Genomic DNA, 18,152 nt, shown 5'->3' on the forward strand with positions numbered 1-18,152 from the left:
AGGTTTGTAAGGACTCCATCTTTCATAATGGAAACTATCCGACCTTTTCTGCCTTTAGTTTAGGAAGGTCAATTTATGTCCTACAGAGTTTATTTCCAGTTTCTTAGGTTTGCGTTTCTGGACAGGCGTTTTCAGTGTGTTTGTTCTTTCATTTGTTCTGACTACAGCTGCAAGAATATTCACAAAGGTTCTGGGTGCCCTTTTGTGTGGGATCAGGTCTCGGGGTATTGCAGGGTTTCCATACCTGGACGACCTCTTGGTTCAAGCTCCATCTTTTCCTTTAGCAGTATCTCACACCAACTGACTCTTGTTGTTTCTTTAAAAGTATGGTTGGAGGATCAATTTTCCAAAGAGTTCTTTGGTTCCTCAGACAAATGTACCTTTTTGGGGTTTCCAAATAGATTCATTATCCATGAGTCTTTCTCTAACAGAGCTGAGAACATTACAATTGGTGTCAGCTTGTCTGAACCTTCAGTCTCTCATTACCTTGAGTTGCTCTGTGTATGGAAGTCCTAGGTCTCATGATTGCAGCCTCTGATGCAATTCAATTTGCTCGATTTCACAATAGGCCTCTTCAGCTTTGTCACGCTGCAGGAATTATACTCTGCTGTCTCAAAGGATATTTTTGGATCCCAGTACAAGTCAGTCTCTAACTTGGTGGCAGAATCATCAGTTTATTATTCAGGGGGCTTCTTTTGCTCCTCCTACCCAGAGTTTGATCAATACAAATGCATATCCATCAGGTTGGGAAGCTGTTTAGGGGTCTCTGACAGCACAGGGAGTTTGGGATCCTCAGGATCAGAGGTTACCAATAATGTTATAGAACTCTGTACAATTTTCAGGGCCCTTCAAGTTTGGCCTTGGCTAAAAAGGGAGTCTCATCTCTGTTTCCAGACAGACTGTCACAGCAGTAGCTAATATCTACCATCATGGGGGAACTCACAGTTCCCTGGCAATTATGGAGGTGTCTTGGATTCTCTCCTGGGCAGAAGCCAATTCTTGTCTAGTCTCTGCAATTAATATTCCAAGTTTGAATTGGGAGGCAAACTTTCTCAGTTGTCAATCTCTACATCCAGGGAAATGGTCTCTTCATCAGGATGTTTTCAGTCAGATTGTGGATCTTTGGGGTCTCCCAGAGATAAATCTGATGGCCTCTTGTTTGAACAACAAACTTCCCAGGTACTTTGCGAGGTCCAATGATCCTCAGGCAGAGTGGATACTCTAGTAGTTCTTTTTGCTTATTGGTTTCAACCTCTGGTGGTTCTTCCCAGAGTGGTTTCCAAGATAAGGTAGAGAAGTAGTCTGTAATCCTGATTGCCCCAACTTGGCCTTGCAGGATTTAGCATGCATATCTGGTTCAGATTTCCAGTTGCCTTCCTTGGCATCTTCCTCTACAGTCACACCTTCTGTCTCAAGGTCTGTTTTTCCATCCGGAAAAAGAACTTGATAGTAGTGAAATTGATGAATTCCTAGTATTCTGCATTTATTTTTGCAGGATAGTCTAGATAAGGGTCTATCTGCCAGTTCTCTGAAGGGGCAGGTCTCTGCTCTTTCAGTTTTGCTCCACAGAAAGATTGCTAATTTTCCTGATTTTTCAGGCTTTGGTTCTTATTAAACCTGTAATCAAGCCTGTTTCTCCTCCATGGAACCTTAACCTTGTGCTAAGGGCGTTGCAGGCTGCTCCTTTTGAACCTATACTTAAATTGGGCATTATTCTAATTTTTTGGAAAGCTTTATGTCTTCTGCTAGAATAGTTTCTGAATTATCTGATCTTTCTTGTGAACCTCCTTATCTGATATATTTTTTTTTTTCTAAGGTTGTTTCTTCTTTGTGTCCTAATTCTAAGAATGCTTCTGAGTGATCTTTGCATTACTTGGATGTTAGGGCATTGAAATATTACATTGATGCTACTAAGGATTTTACACAAACTTTTTCTGGTTCTAGGAAGGGTCAGAACACTTCTGCTGGTTAAAACTTTTGATTCACAAAGCTTATTTGGAGGCAGGTCAGCCTTTACAGCAGCAGATTACTGCTCATTCTACTAGGCCAGTTACCCCTTTTTGGGCTTTAAAGAATGAGGCTTCAATTGATCAAATTAGAAAGACAGCTACTTGGTCTTCTTTACATACTTTTACTAAGTTCTACCATTTTTTTTGACATTTTTGCTTCTTCTGAAGCATCCTTTGGTAGAAAGGTTCTTCGGGCAATTGTCTAAGCTTACTTTCCTTAAGTGTATGAAAAAAAAAAATATTATTGGGGTTGTGGAATTAATTTATCTGTTAAAAAGATGTTTTCAAATCCGTCCCTTTGTTATTACTTGTGGACTCCACAGCATGGATATTAATTCCCAAGTGTAAAGGATCATGGACTCTGACCACCTGTATGGAAAAAAAAATAATTTCTCTTGTAAGGTGTATCCAGTCCACGGGTTCATCCATTACTTTTGGGATATTCTCCTTCCCAACAGGAAGTTGCAAGAGGACACCCACAGCAGAGCTGTCTAAATAGCTCCTCCCCTAACCCCCACCTCCAGTCATTCTCTTGCAACTCTCGACAAGGGAAGTATCAAGAGATATAGTGGTGACTTAGTGTAGTTTTATCTTCAATCAAGAGTTTGTTATTTTTAAACGGTACCGGCGTTGTACTGTTTTACTCTCAGGCAGAAATTAGATGAAGAATTTTGCCTGGAGGTTGATGATCTTAGCGGTTTGTAACTAAGGTCCATTGCTGTTCTCACACATAACTGAAGAGTATGGGAAAACTTCAGTTGGGGGAACGGTCTGAAAATTACCTGCTTTGAGGTATGTTCAGTATTTTTATTTCTAGAGAGATGAATAAGTTCTAGAAAATGCTGACAGAGCCTTGTGTATTTGAGGTAAGCTTGATGCAGTGATTTAACAGCGACTGGGATCATGCTTACAAAACAGGGTAATACTCATGTTAATATTATTCAGTGTCAAAACGTTTGCATGTTTTCATAAATAGAACGTTTTTTCTCTGAGGGAGATAAATCTTTATTTGGGGCCTAGTTTTCCACATGGCTAGTCAGATACACCTAGGAGTATTTTCTTAAGGCCCCTCTGACATCCAGTACATGGTGGGAGGGGCCTATTTTAGCGCTATTGCTGCACAGTTTTAATTCAGACTGAGACATCCAGCTTCCCTAGAGGAGTCCTTTGGCATCTGAGGACCATTATAAAGGGTTTATTCCTTCACCAAATCGTATTTGAGGGCAGGTAGGAGCCTCAGCAGAGCTGTGGCAAGGTTTTCAACTTTTTTACAGGTGGTTGACGTTTTTAAATCCGGTTTGGGGGCTAAGGGGTTAATCATCCATTTGCAAGTGGGTGCAATGTTGCTTTAGTCCCTTACACACACTGTAAAAATTTCGAAGACTTTACTATATTTTTACACTGTTTTGCAGTTTAAGTGCTAGTTTTTTTCTCTTAAAGGCACAGTAACGTTTTTGTTTAATTGCTGTTTCACCTTTATTAAAGTGTTTTCCAAGCTTGCTTGTCTCATTACTAGTCTGTTAAACATGTCTGACATAGAGGAAACTCCTTGTTCAATATGTTTGGAAGCCATTGTGGAACCCCCTCTTAGAATGTTTACCAAATGTACTGAAATTTCTATAAACTATAAAGACCATATTATGGCGCTTAAAGATTTATCTCCAGAGAATTCTCTGACTAAAAAAGGGAGATTATGCCATCTAGCTCTCCCCATGTGTCAGAACCTATAACTCCCGCTCAAGTGACGCCAAGTACATCTAGCGCGTCTAATTCTTTTACCTTACAGGACATGGCGGCAGTTATGAATGCTACCCTCTCAGAGGTATTGTCCAAACTGCCAGGGTTACAGGGAAAGCGAGACAGCTCTGGGGCTAGAACTAATGCAGAGGTTTCTGACGCTTTAATAGCTGTGTCCGACATACCCTCACAATGCTCAGAAGCTGAGGCAGGAGAGCTTCTATCTGTGGGTGACATTTTAGATTCAGGGAAGGCGTTGCTTCAGTCTGATTCTGAAATGACAGCTTTTAAATTTAAGCTTGAACACCTCCGCTTATTGCTTAGGGAGGTTTTAGCGACTCTGGATGACTGTGACCCCATTGTAGTACCAGAGAAATTGTGTAAGATGGACAAATACTTTGCAGTGCCTGTTTACACTGATGTTTTTCCAGTCCCTAAGAGGTTTTCGGAAATTATTACTAAGGAATGGGATAGACCAGGTGTGCCGTTCTCTCCCCCTCCTGCGTTTAAAAAGATGTTTCCCATAGATGCCGCCATACGGGACTCGTGGCAGACGGTCCCTAAGGTGGAGGGAGCAGTCTCTACCCTAGCTAAGCATACAACTATCCCCGTCGAGGACAGTTGTGCTTTCCTAGATCCTATGGATAAAAAATTGGAGGGTCTCCTTAAGAAATTTTTTATACATCAAGGTTTTATTCTCCAGCCTCTTGCATGCATTGCTCCTGTTACTGCTGCAGAGGCTTTTTGGTTCGAGTCTCTTGAGGCTCTACAGGTGGAGACCCCGTTAGATGATATCTTAGACAGGATTAAAGCTCTTAAGTTAGCTAATTCCTTTATTTCTGACGCCGTTTTTCATTTAACCAAGCTAACGGCTAAGAATTCAGGTTTTGCCATTCTGTCGCGTAGGGCGCTATGGCTTAAGTCCTGGTCAGCAGACGTTACTTCAAAGTCTAAGCTTCTTAACATCCCCTTCAAAGGACAGACCCTATTCGGGCCCGGCCTGAAGGAGATCATCTCTGACATTACCGGAGAAAAAGGTCACACCCTTCCTCAGGATAGGTCCAATAAATTAAGGACCAAACAGAATAATTTTCGTTCCTTTCGAAACTTCAAGGGTGGCGCAGCTTCGGTTTCCTCTAATGCAAAACAAGAGGGAAATTTCACCCAGTCCAAACCAGTCTGGAGACCTAACCAGACTTGGAAAAAGGGAAGCAGGCCAAGAAGCCTGCTGCTGCCTCTAAGACAGCATGAAGGGGTAGCCCCCGATCCGGGACTGGATCTAGTAGGGGGCAGACTTTCTCTCTTCGCCCAGGCTTGGGCAAGAGACGTCCAGGATCCATGGGCACTAGAGATTGTCTCCCAGGGTTATCTTATGGAATTCAAAGGTTCATCTCCAAAGGGGAGATTTCATCTCTCACAATTATCTGCAAACCAGATAAAGAGAGAGGCATTCTTACGTTGCGTTCAAGACCTACTGGTTATGGGAGTGATCCACCCAGTTCCAAGAGAGGAACAGGGACAGGGTTTCTATTCAAACCTGTTTATATTTCCCAAAAGAGAGGGAACTTTCAGACCAATCTTGGATCTCAAGATCCTAAACAAATTTCTCAGGGTCCCATCCTTCAAAATGGAGACAATCCGAACCATCCTCCCTATGATCCAGGAGGGTCAATATGACTACCGTGGACTTAAAGGATGCTTATCTCCACATTCCGATTCACAGAGAGCATCATCAGTTCCTAAGGTTCGACTTCCTAGACAGGCATTACCAGTTTGTGGCTCTTCCCTTCGGGTTAGCCACGGCGCCAAGAGTCTTTACGAAGGTTCTAGGGTCCCTTCTGGCGGTCCTAAGGCCGCGGGGCATAGCGGTGGCTCCTTACCTAGATGACATTCTGATTCAGGCGTCGACTTTTCAAATCGCCAAGTCCCATACGGACATTGTTCTGGCCTTTCTGAGGTCTCACGGGTGGAAAGTGAACAGAGAAAAGATTTCTCTTTCTCCCTTCACAAGAGTTTCCTTCCTAGGAACTCTGATAGATTCAGTAGAAATGAAGATTTTTCTGACGGAGGTCAGGATATCAAAAGCTTCTAACTTCCTGCCGTGTTCTTCATTCCACTTCTCGGCCGTCAGTGGCTCAGTGTATGGAAATGATCGGCCTAATGGTAGTGGCAATGGACATAGTTCCGTTTGCCCGCCTACATCTCAGACCACTGCAACTTTGCATGCTCAATCAGTGGAATGGGGACTACACAGATTTGTCTCCTCTGTTAAATCTGGATCAAAAGACCAGGGATTCTCTTCTCTGGTGGTTATCTCTGGTCCACCTGTCCAGGGGAATGAGTTTCCGCAGGCCAGAGTGCACTATAGTGACGACAGATGCCAGCCTTCTGGGCTGGGGTGCGGTCTGGAACTCCCTGAAGGCTCAGGGTTCGTGGACTCAGGAGGAAGCCCTCCTTCCGATAAACATTCTGGAACTCAGAGCGATTTTCAATGCTCTTCAGGCTTGGCCTCAGCTAGCTGCGGTCAAGTTCATCAGATTTCAGTCGGACAATATCACGACTGTAGCCTATATCAACCATCAGGGGGGAACAAGGAGTCCCCTGGCAATGATGGAAGTTTCAAAGATAATTCTATGGGCGGAGGTTCACTCTTGCCATCTCTCAGCTATCCATATCCCAGGAGTAGAGAACTGGGAGGCGGACTTTCTAAGTCGGCAGACTTTTCATCCGGGGGAGTGGGAGCTCCATCCGGAGGTATTTGCCCAGCTGATTCAATTATGGGGCAAACCAGAACTGGATCTGATGGCGTCTCGTCAGAACGCCAAGCTTCCTCGTTACGGGTCAAGGTCGAGGGATCCCCAGGCGATGCTGATAGATGCTCTAGCAGTTCCCTGGTCCTTCAGCCTGGCTTATGTGTTTCCACCGTTTCCTCTCCTCCCTCGTCTGATTGCCAAGATCAAGCAGGAGAGAGCTTCTGTGATTTTGATAGCACCTGCGTGGCAACGCAGGACTTGGTATGCAGATCTGGTGGACATGTCATCCTTTCCACCATGGACTCTGCCGCTGATGCAGGACCTTCTACCCCAAGGTCCATTCAAACATCCAAATCTAGTTTCTCTGCGTCTGACTGCTTGGAGATTGAACACTTGATTTTATCAAAACCTGGTTTCTCAGAGTCGGTCATTGATACCTTGATTCAGGCTCGAAAGCCTGTCACCAGGAAAATCTATCATAAGATATGGTGTAAATATCTTCATTGGTGTGAATCCAAGGGTTACTCGTGGAGTAAGGTCAGGATTCCCAGGATACTATCTTTTCTCCAAGAAGGATTGGAAAAGGGATTATCGGCTAGTTCTTTAAAGGGACAGATTTCTGCCCTGTCTATTCTTTTGCACAAGCGCCTGGCTGATGTTCCAGACGTTCAGGCGTTTTGTCAGGCTTTGGTTAGAATCAGGCCTGTGTTTAAACCTGTTGCTCCGCCATGGAGTTTAAATTTAGTTCTTAAGGTTCTTCAAGGGGTTTCGTTTGAACCCTTGCATTCCATAGATATCAAGCTTTTATCTTGGAAAGTTCTGTTTCTCTTGTTAAGTGTGTTCAGTCCACGGGTCATCCATTACTTATGGGATATATTATCCTTCCCAACAGGAAGTTGCAAGAGGATCACCCAAGCAGCGCTGCTATATAGCTCCTCCCCTCACATGTCATATCCAGTCATTCTTTTGCAACCCTCAACAAAGAAGGAGGTCGCAAGAGGAGCTGGAGTTTTTACTTATCTATTCTTCAATCAAAAGTTTGTTTTTTTAAATGGCACCGGAGTGTGCTGTTTTTCTATCTCAGGCAGTATTTGGAAGAAGAAACTGCCTGCGTTTTTTTTTCTATGATCTTAGCAGGCGTAACTAAGATCCACTGGCTTTTCTCGACATTCTGAGGAGTGGGGTAACTTCAGAAACTGGGGATAGCATGCGGGGTCCTCCGCAAATGAGGTATGTGCAGTACTTTATTTTCTGGGAATGGAATTGACTAAGAAAATAATGCTGTTACCGTATGATGTAAGTACAGCCTTAAATGCAGTAGTGGCAACTGGTATCAGGCTGATAAATGTATGCGCAGTCGAGTTATTTTCTAGGGACTAGAATTTGACTGAGAAAATGCTGTTAAAACTGAAATAATACTTAAGCCTTATCTGCAGTGGTAGCGACTGGTAGCAGGCTTAGTGATAAATTTGCATGACATTGGAAAATGTTGTTAATAAAACGTTTACTGGCATGTTATTCGTTTTTGTGAGGTACTTTGGTGATAAATCTCTTTGGGCATGATTTTTTTCCACATGGCTAACATATTTTTCTGCATGGAAACCGTTATATCAGGGCTCCCACTGTTGTGATAGGAGTGGGAGGGACCTTGTTTTAGCGCCTTGTTGCGCAGTTAAAATTCTAGCACAGTCTTCCTGCTTCTTCCTCTTTGATCCAGGACGTCTCTAGAGAGCTCAGGGGTCTGCAAAATTCATTTGTGAGGGAGGTAATCAGTCACAGCAGATCTGTGATTAAAAACGTTAAATCTTAATTGATATCTGTTTTATCCGTTTTGGGTATTGAGGGGTTAATCATCCTTTTGCTAATGGGTGTAATCCTCTGCTAATAATACACTTCTTGTTAAGAATTGTTTAATTATATCTGTATTTTTGAAGCGGCAGCGTTTTTTATATTGCTTGTAAACTTATTGAAAGTGATTTCCAAGCTTGCTAGTTTCATTGCTAAGTCTGTTTAAACATGTCTGATTCAGAGGAAACTGTTTGTTCATCATGTTCAAAAGCCAATGTGAAGCCCAATAGAACGATGTGTACTAATTGCATTGATATTGCTTTGAATAAAAGTCAATCTGTACCGATAAAGAAACTATCACCAGACAACGAGGGGGAAGTTATGCCGCCTAACTCTCCTCACGTGTCAGTACCTGCGTCTCCCGCTCGGGAGATGCGTAGGATTGAGACGCCAAGTACATCTAGGCCCTTACAAATCACTTTACATGATATGGCTAATGTTATGAAAGAAGTATTATATAATATGCCCGAATTAAGGGGCAAACGCGATAGCTCTGGGTTAAGGACAGAGCGCGCTGATGACACGAGAGCCATGTCTGATACTGCGTCACAATTTGCAGAACATGAGGACGGTGAGCTTCATTCTGTCGGTGACGGTTCTGATCCGGGGAGACCGGATTCAGAAATTTCAAATTTTAAATTTAAGCTTGAGAACCTCCGTGTGTTACTAGGGGAGGTATTAGCGGCTCTGAATGATTGCGACACGGTGGCAATTCCAGAGAAATTGTGTAGGTTGGATAGATACTATGCGGTACCGGTGTGTACTGACGTCTTTCCTATACCAAAAAGACTTACAGAAATTATTAGTAAGGAGTGGGATAGACCCGGTGTGCCTTTTTCCCCTCCCCCGATATTTAGAAAAATTTTCCCTATAGACGCCACCACACGAGACTTATGGCAGACGGTCCCTAAGGTGGAGGGAGCAGTTTCTACGTTAGCCAAGCGTACCACTATCCCGGTGGAGGATAGCTGTGCTTTCTCAGATCCAATGGATAAAAAATTAGAGGGTTATCTTAAGAAAATGTTTGTTCAACAGGGTTTTATATTGCAGCCTCTTGCATGCATTGCGCCTGTCACGGCTGCAGCGGCATTCTGGTTTGAGTCTCTGGAAGAGGCGATTCGCACAGAGCCATTGGATGAGGCTTTGAGCAAAGTTAGAACCCTTAAGCAAGCTAATGCGTTTGTTTCAGATGCCGTAGTACATCTAACCAAACTTACGGCTAAAAATTCCGTATTCGCCATACAGGCGCGCAGAGCGCTCTGGCTTAAATCATGGTCAGCGGATGTAATTTCCAAGTCTAAGCTACTTAACATTCCTTTCAAAGGGCAGACCTTATTCGGGCCCGGCTTGAAGGAAATTATTGCTGACATTACGGGAGGTAAGGGCCACGCCCTTCCCCAGGACAGGGCCAAACCAAAGGCTAAACAGTCTAATTTTCGTGCCTTTCGTAACTTCAAGGCAGGAGCAGCATCAACTTCCTCCGCTTCAAAACAGGAACGAACTACTGCTCGTTACAGACAGGGTTGGAAAGGCAACCAGTCATGGAACAAGGGCAAGCAGGCCAGAAAGCCTGCTCCCGCCCCTAAGACAGCATTAAGACAGGGCCCCCTATCCGGAGACGGATTTAGTGGGGGGCAGACTTTCTCTCTTCGCCCAAGCTTGGGCAAGAGATGTGCAGGATCCCTGGACGTTAAAGATTATATCCCAGGGATACCTTCTGGATTTCAAAACCTCTCCTCCACAAGGGAGGTTCCATCTTTCGAGGTTATCGACAAACCTAGTAAAGAGAGAGGCATTTCTACAATTCGTACAAGACCTCTTAATCAGTGGAGTGATCCACTCAGTTCCACGATCGGAACAGGGACAAGGATTTTACTCAAATCTATTTGTGGTTCCCAAAAAAGAGGGAACCTTCAGACCAATCTTTGACCTAAAGATCTTAAACAAATTCCTAAGGGTACCATCGTTCAAGATGGAAACCATTCGAACCATCCTACCCGTGATCCAAGAGGGTCAATATATGACCACAGTGGACTTAAAGGATGCTTACCTTCATATACCGATTCACAAAGATCATTATCGGTACCTAAGGTTTGCCTTTCTAGACAGGCATTACCAGTTTGTGGCTCTTCCCTTCGGGTTAGCCACGGCCCCGAGAATTTTTACGAAGGTTCTGGGTTCACTTCTGGCGGTACTAAGACCACGAGGCATAGCGGTGGCTCCGTACCTAGACGACATTCTGATACAAGCGTCAAGTTTTCAGAATGCAAAGTCTCATACAGAGATAGTTCTAGCATTTCTGAGGTCGCATGGGTGGAAAGTGAACGTGGAAAAGAGTTCTCTGTTACCACTCACAAGGGTTCCTTTTCTAGGGACTCTTATAGATTCTGTAGAGATGAAGATTTACCTGACGGAGTCCAGGTTATCAAAGATTCTCAATGCTTGCCGTGTCCTTCATTCCGCTTCAAGCCCATCAGTAGCTCAGTGCATGGAGGTAATCGGCTTAATGGTCGCGGCAATGGACATAGTGCCATTTGCGCGCCTGCATCTCAGACCGCTGCAACTATGCATGCTCAGTCAATGGAACGGGGATTACTCAGATCTGTCCCCTTTGCTAAATCTGGACCAGGAGACCAGAGATTCTCTTCTCTGGTGGTTGTCACTGGTTCATCTGTCCAAAGGAATGACCTTTCGCAGGCCAGATTGGACGATTGTAACAACGGATGCCAGCCTTCTAGGCTGGGGAGCAGTCTGGAATTCCCTGAAGGCTCAGGGATCGTGGACTCAGGAAGAGAAACTTCTTCCAATAAACATTCTAGAATTAAGAGCAATATTCAATGCTCTTCTAGCTTGGCCTCAGTTAGCAAAACTGAGGTTCATCAGATTTCAGTCGGACAATATCACGACTGTGGCTTACATCAATCCTCAGGGGGGAACCAGGAGTTCCCTAGCGATGTTGGAAGTCTCGAAGATAATTCGCTGGGCAGAGTCTCACTCTTGCCACCTGTCAGCGATTTACATCCCGGGCGTAGAGAACTGGGAGGCGGATTTCCTAAGTCGCCAGACTTTTCATCCGGGAGAGTGGGAACTTCACCCGGAGGTATTTGCTCAACTGATTCGTCGTTGGGGCAAACTGGATATGGATCTCATGGCATCTCGCCAGAACGCGAAGCTTCCTTGTTACGGATCCAGGTCCAGGGACCCGGGAGCGGTGCTGGTAGATGCATTAGCAGCCCCTTGGGTTTTCAATATAGCTTATGTGTTTCCACCATTTCCGTTGCTACCTCGACTGATTGCCAGGATCAAACAGGAGAGGGCATCGGTAATTCTGATAGCGCCTGCGTGGCCACGCAGGACCTGGTATGCAGACCTAGTGGACATGTCGTCCTGTCCACCATGGTCTCTTCCTCTGAGGCAGGACCTTCTAATTCAGGGTCCTTTCAACCATCCAAACCTAATTTCTCTGAGGCTGACTGCCTGGAAATTGAACGCTTGATTCTAAGCGTGGGTTTTCGGATTTGGTTATTGATACATTAATACAGGCTCGGAAACCTGTGACCAGAAAAATTTACCATAAGATATGGCGTAAATATTTATATTGGTGTGAATCCAAGAGTTACTCATGGAGTAAGGTTAGGATTCCTAGGATATTGGCTTTTCTACAAGAGGGTTTAGAAAAGGGTTTATCCGCTAGTTCGCTAAAGGGACAGATTTCAGCTCTGTCTATTCTTTTACACAAACGTCTGGCAGAGAACCCAGACGTCCAGGCCTTTTGTCAGGCTTTGGCTAGAATTAAGCCTGTGTTTAAAGCTATTACAGTGTTTAAAGCTATTGCTCCTCCGTGGAGCTTAAACTTGGTTCTTAAAGTTCTTCAGGGTGTTCCGTTTGAACCCCTTCATTCCATTGATATTAAGCTTTTATCTTGGAAAGTTTTGTTTTTGATGGCTATTTCCTCGGCTCGAAGAGTCTCTGAGTTATCTGCCTTACATTGTGATTCTCCTTATCTGATCTTTCATTCAGACAAGGTAGTACTGCGTACTAAACCTGGGTTTTTGCCTAAGGTTGTTTCTAACAGGAATATCAATCAAGAGATTGTTGTTCCATCATTATGTCCTAATCCTTCTTCTAAGAAGGAACGTCTTTTGCATAATCTGGACGTGGTCCGTGCTCTGAAGTTCTACTTACAGGCAACTAAAGATTTTAGACAAACTTCTTCTCTGTTTGTCGTTTACTCTGGACAGAGGAGAGGTCAAAAGGCTTCGGCTACCTCTCTCTCTTTTTGGCTTCGTAGCATAATACGTTTAGCCTATGAGACTGCTGGACAGCAGCCTCCTGAAAGAATTACAGCTCATTCCACTAGAGCTGTGGCTTCCACCTGGGCCTTTAAGAATGAGGCCTCTGTTGAACAGATTTGCAAGGCTGCAACTTGGTCTTCACTTCATACTTTTTCCAAATTTTACAAATTTGACACTTTCGCTTCTTCGGAGGCTGGTTTTGGGAGAAAGGTTCTAAAGGCAGTGGTTCCTTCTGTTTAATGTTCCTGCCTTGTCCCTCCCATCATCCGTGTACTTAGCTTTGGTATTGGTATCCCATAAGTAATGGATGACCCGTGGACTGAACACACTTAACAAGAGAAAACATAATTTATGCTTACCTGATAAATTTACTTCTCTTGTAGTGTGTTCAGTCCACGGCCCGCCCTGTCTTTTAAGGCAGGTTCTAAATTTTAAAATTATAACTCCAGTCACCACTGCACCTTATAGTTTCTCCTTTCTCGTCTTGTTTCGGTCGAATGACTGGATATGACATGTGAGGGGAGGAGCTATATAGCAGCTCTGCTTGGGTGATCCTCTTGCAACTTCCTGTTGGGAAGGAGAATATATCCCATAAGTAATGGATGACCCGTGGACTGAACACACTACAAGAGAAATAAATTTATCAGGTAAGCATAAATTGTTTTTTAGTAGCTATCTCTTCGGCTCGAAGATTTTCAGAGTTATCTGCCTTGCAGTGTGATTCCCCTTATCTGATCTTCCATGCAGATAAGGTAGTTTTGCGTAACAAACCTGGGTTTCTTCCTAAGGTAGTATCTAATAGGAATATCAATCAGGAAATTGTTGTTCCGTCACTGTGTCCTAATCCTTCTTCAAAGAAGGAACGTCTGTTACACAATCTTGACGTGGTTCGTGCTTTAAAGTTTTATTTGCAAGCTACTAAGGATTTTCGTCAAACATCTGCATTGTTTGTTGTCTACTCTGGAAAGAGGAGAGGCCAAAAGGCTTCGGCAACTTCTCTTTCTTTTTGGCTAAGAAGCATAATTCGTTTAGCCTATGAGACTGCTGGCCAGCAGCCTCCTGAAAGAATTACAGCTCATTCTACTAGAGCGGTAGCTTCCACATGGGCTTTTAAACATGAGGCCTCTGTTGAACAGATTTGTAAGGCAGCGACTTGGTCTTCGCTTCATTCTTTTTCTAAATTCTACAAATTTGATACTTTTGCTTCCTCGGAGGCTATTTTTGGGAGAAAGGTCTTACAGGCAGTGGTGCCTTCTGTTTAAGTACCTGCCTTGTCCCTCACTTCATCCGTGTCCTAAAGCTTTGGTATTGGTATCCCACAAGTAATGGATGAACCCGTGGACTGGATACACCTTACAAGAGAAAACAAAATTTATGCTTACCTGATAAATTTCTTTCTCTTGTGGTGTATCCAGTCCACGGCCCGCCCTGTCACTTTAAGGCAGGTGTTTTTATTTTTTAAACTACAGTCACCACTGCACCCTATAGTTTCTCCTTTTCCTTACTTGTCTTCGGTCGAATGACTGGAGGTGGGGGTTAGGGGAGGAGCTATATAGACAGCTCTGCTGTGGGTGTCCTCTTGCAACTTCCTGTTGGGAAGGAGAATATCCCACAAGTAATGGATGAACCCGTGGACTGGATACACCACAAGAGAAAAGAAATTTATCAGGTAAGCATAAATTTTGTTTTATGCTTACCTGATGATAAATTAATTTCTTTCATGGTGGTGAGATTCCACAAGACCCCACCCTTGTGTTTGGCTGAGGTTGTTTTTTTTTTTTTTTTTAACCTCAGGTGCTTGGCTGTATGTTAGATTGAGGTTTGTCTGAGGTGGGAGGGGTTTTATAGAGCTTTTGAAGTTTGGGAATCTTTGTCTCTTCCTACTGGTAAAAAAGAGGAATTCCCAAGAGTAAAGGATTGTGGACTCTCACCACTATGAAAGAAATTAATAGATCAGGTAAGAATACATTTTTTTTCTTTTTTTCTTTTGTAGGTTGGACTTCTTTCTGATGCACAAGTGTCTCACTTAGTAAAAATGACCCGTGACTTCACCCTTCTCTTTTATAAGGTAATAAACTATTATAATGAGTCACATTTATTGTTTAATATACTGTTCTTGTCTTTTGACCATGAACTTTAATGTTTATGTTGTTACAGTGTCGAAAATCTGGTTCAGCGCTTTACAAACACTACAAAGTATACAAAAAACCTACCTGTGGTCAGTGTGGCACAAAGATCACAGTATGTCGTTTGGGAGAGCACAATAGGATGACTTATTTTTGTCCTCATTGTCAAAGGGATAATCCTCATGATGTGGATATAAGGTATGATGATTAATTTTAATTAGCAACTGTTGCTAAAACACCATTTTCTTTCATAAAGTGTTGAGTCCACTAACCATTACTCATGGGATTCAACTCCTGGCCAGTAGGAGGAATCAAAGGTACAGAATTGTCCTCTATTTTAATCCCTCTCACCTCTCTGGTATCCCAGTCTCATCTTTGCCTCTAGAGGAGGAAGGTTGAAGATATTAGGTGCTGTAATTTTCTTTAACAGGGGTTCTCAGACCTATGTGAGACCCATTCTCCCCACTCAAGAACCCTGGATTTAAAGTGGAATAATAATATATGCACTGCATAAGTACTCTATTATTCCACTGTAAATCCAGGGTTCTTGATTTACGAGAACCACCTTCTCTTAGTGGTTCGTCTTTGTGATATATTCTGCTGTTGCTGGCACAGCACTGGATGGCCCTACTGGTAGCAGTATCTCTGCTGCTTGTTAAGCTTAGTAGAGTGGGTTCGCATAAGGTTAGTACCTCAGGCACTCTCACAGTCCGCATTCTATTAGCAGTAACAAATAATTATGTATGTCATAGCCAGGAAATATATACCTACATTACTTACACAGATTTGACATCATATACAGTATTATTTAATGACAGTTACTATTTAATGTGTACTTGGGACAACATTTGACTGTTAGGGAACTTTATGTATATATTTAGTTTAGCTATATGTGCTAGTGACCTGTTAGGATGTTTTTTTAAAAAAAAAACAGGCACTGATTCATGAAAGTTAACATTCACTTTAAGTCAGAAGGGGATAAGAAACTATTTGAGCTGTTACAGACAATTTTTTTTTTCTGCTTTATCTTATTTGTTGATAAATGTTAAATGCATTAATAGACTCTGTAGCAGTTTTACTGCACTGTTTATTTAATTTAAATAATAGTTTATTTCCTTTATTTCTGCACTATGTTTAACAGACATGTTGCAGTATTTACCATTTTTTTCCAATACACCTGGGGGACTATACATGTGCTCTATCTATTAATGGTGTGTAGAGGTTATAGAGGGTCAAATTTTAGGTTTTTCATATTGCAACAGTTTAACTGAAGTGTATATTTGAGTTTGCTCAGTAAAGTTGCTATTATGGTCTTGTATGTATTTGATTTTATCTGTATACTTCATGGGGCATGCTGGAATTGTCCCCATTTATAAAAAATTTAGTTCCTTTAGAAAGTAGATCCATTTAATCATGTATTCAAAGCTTATTCTGTTTTTTTTTTTTCAGTTAAGCTTTGCAATTCTGTGTGGATCTTTTTAAGCATTTTCACTTATTCAGTATTTTTTCTTCTCTAAATGATTCTGTACTCAATTTGGTTCTACAGATTTGGCTTCAAGACTTTCTGCACTCTACAATGTCTACAGTTAAGACAACGAAATCTCCTTCAAATCAGCGCATAGATTTTTGGATACTTTTCCTACTGTTAAATTACCTGGTTACTTATTCTCATACAGGTCAGATCATTGATATAAATTGAGCCAGTTCACAGTTTTGGTCTTACAAACTTAAATCCTTACACTTTCTTTTAGCGCTTACAGGAAGCTGAAACAAATGCAGGTTCATATTACGTCTGCTGTTGCATGTGACAATTATACCTCTAAGAAGTGTTTTAAAGGGTGCCCTAACTGCCCCCAGAATTGCCTCTGTGGAGCGAAAACAGTTTTCCCTGCATCTTTGCTATTTGCTAAGAGGTTTTGTCAGAGTATATGAATATTATGATGAATATTACATATGTGTACATATATATATATATATATATATATATGTATATTTTATACACTGTATATGTTAGATGAGAACTCAGGATTAATTAAACATGAGTTTGTTGAACACAGCTTCTAATACACGTCTATCAGGATTGACGATCAGTAGAGCCTTTTTGAAACACAAACATTTCTTTTCTAAAGGAAATAGCTCAGTGACCCTATTCATTTGACTATATATGCAGATTTTTATAACCTCAGAACATTTGGTGAGGTGAGAAAAGAATGTGTTCAAGGACCCCTTTGGAATTTGACACGTGTGATACAACAGTTCTATCTCACTGAATCTCTATTTGAAGACTTACTGCAAAAACCCCTCTTGGGGGAAGGTGACACAAATAAAATCAAATACACATCTGCACTGCTGGCTAAACAGGAAATATGCTGTTTTAAAGACTCTTACAACTCCTCATGGATTGACCCCATGTGATGAGTATGAGACAAAAAGTCTGGCAACTGAAGTTACTGAAAAGTTAGAATGTTAGGATAATACAGTGAAGGCCCATGACTTACATTATGATTTCAAAACAACTATATATATATTTTAATGGATATGAGATGTATATTTATGTGATATCAAACATTAACATCTAAATATATATATATATATATGGAAAGTAAAAGATTGAATGATATATATATATATATATATATTTTGAAGGCATGAATATCTTAGCCTCTGTGTGTTTAAGAACATGAATAGATGTTTATGGACCTGAAGAGAAGTGATTATTAACATTTATTTTTATTTCAGATCGACATAAACAGGATTTATGTATTCAGGAAGAAATACACAGAAATGTCACATACTATATCTGGGTGGATGCAAATATCAGGAGTTTTAAATACTACCAATCTGGAGATATAAAAATAAGCTGTTATTTGCAAAGAAATGCCAGAATACTGATAAAATTATAATGCATTTTAAGCTAATAATTAGCAGTGTTAAATTACCTTAATATAATAAAATGTTAATAATATAACATATTTGGTATCAGAATAATCAGAAAAAATAACCTAATATTAACCATCTGTAATTGGGGTTATATATGATTAATGCAGAGAGTGTGATCTGATTAAATAACCATTTTATAAAAAAAAAATTAACTTGCTTAAAAATGTCAGAAATGCTGTATTGTATTGCTATGTTGTACTGTATGCTGCCACCTGGTGTTATGTTGCGAGAACTACAGCCAGAAGGTTCTTTCTGGCTGTTAAAAATGAAATTTCCAAGGGCCAATCCGATTTAGACTTCCCAGATAACCAATGGGAAGGTCAGCTCCCGTAGTGCCACCCACATGATGTCATCAATGATTATATAATGGGAGTGTTGAATGCACAAGGGAGAGTTGTCTGTAACTTGTTGAAAATTAGTGATCTGATTTTGGCTGCGATATAC

The 18,152-nt window shown here is 41.8% G+C and overlaps 1 protein-coding gene across 1 annotated transcript in view; it reads left to right on the plus strand.

Moving 5' to 3' along the window:
* The window catches only part of NEIL3 (nei like DNA glycosylase 3), a 328,972-nt gene that overhangs the window by 108,728 nt on the left and 202,092 nt on the right, over positions 1–18,152 (plus strand). Inside the window, exons 5-6 of the mRNA XM_053703856.1 lie at positions 14,636–14,710; positions 14,800–14,966. Of these exons, the coding sequence (XP_053559831.1) occupies positions 14,636–14,710; positions 14,800–14,966 (242 nt within the window). The remainder of the gene's footprint in view (positions 1–14,635; positions 14,711–14,799; positions 14,967–18,152) is intronic.

This window comes from Bombina bombina, chromosome 2 (assembly GCF_027579735.1).
Source record: "Bombina bombina isolate aBomBom1 chromosome 2, aBomBom1.pri, whole genome shotgun sequence".
NCBI lineage: Eukaryota > Metazoa > Chordata > Amphibia > Anura > Bombinatoridae > Bombina > Bombina bombina.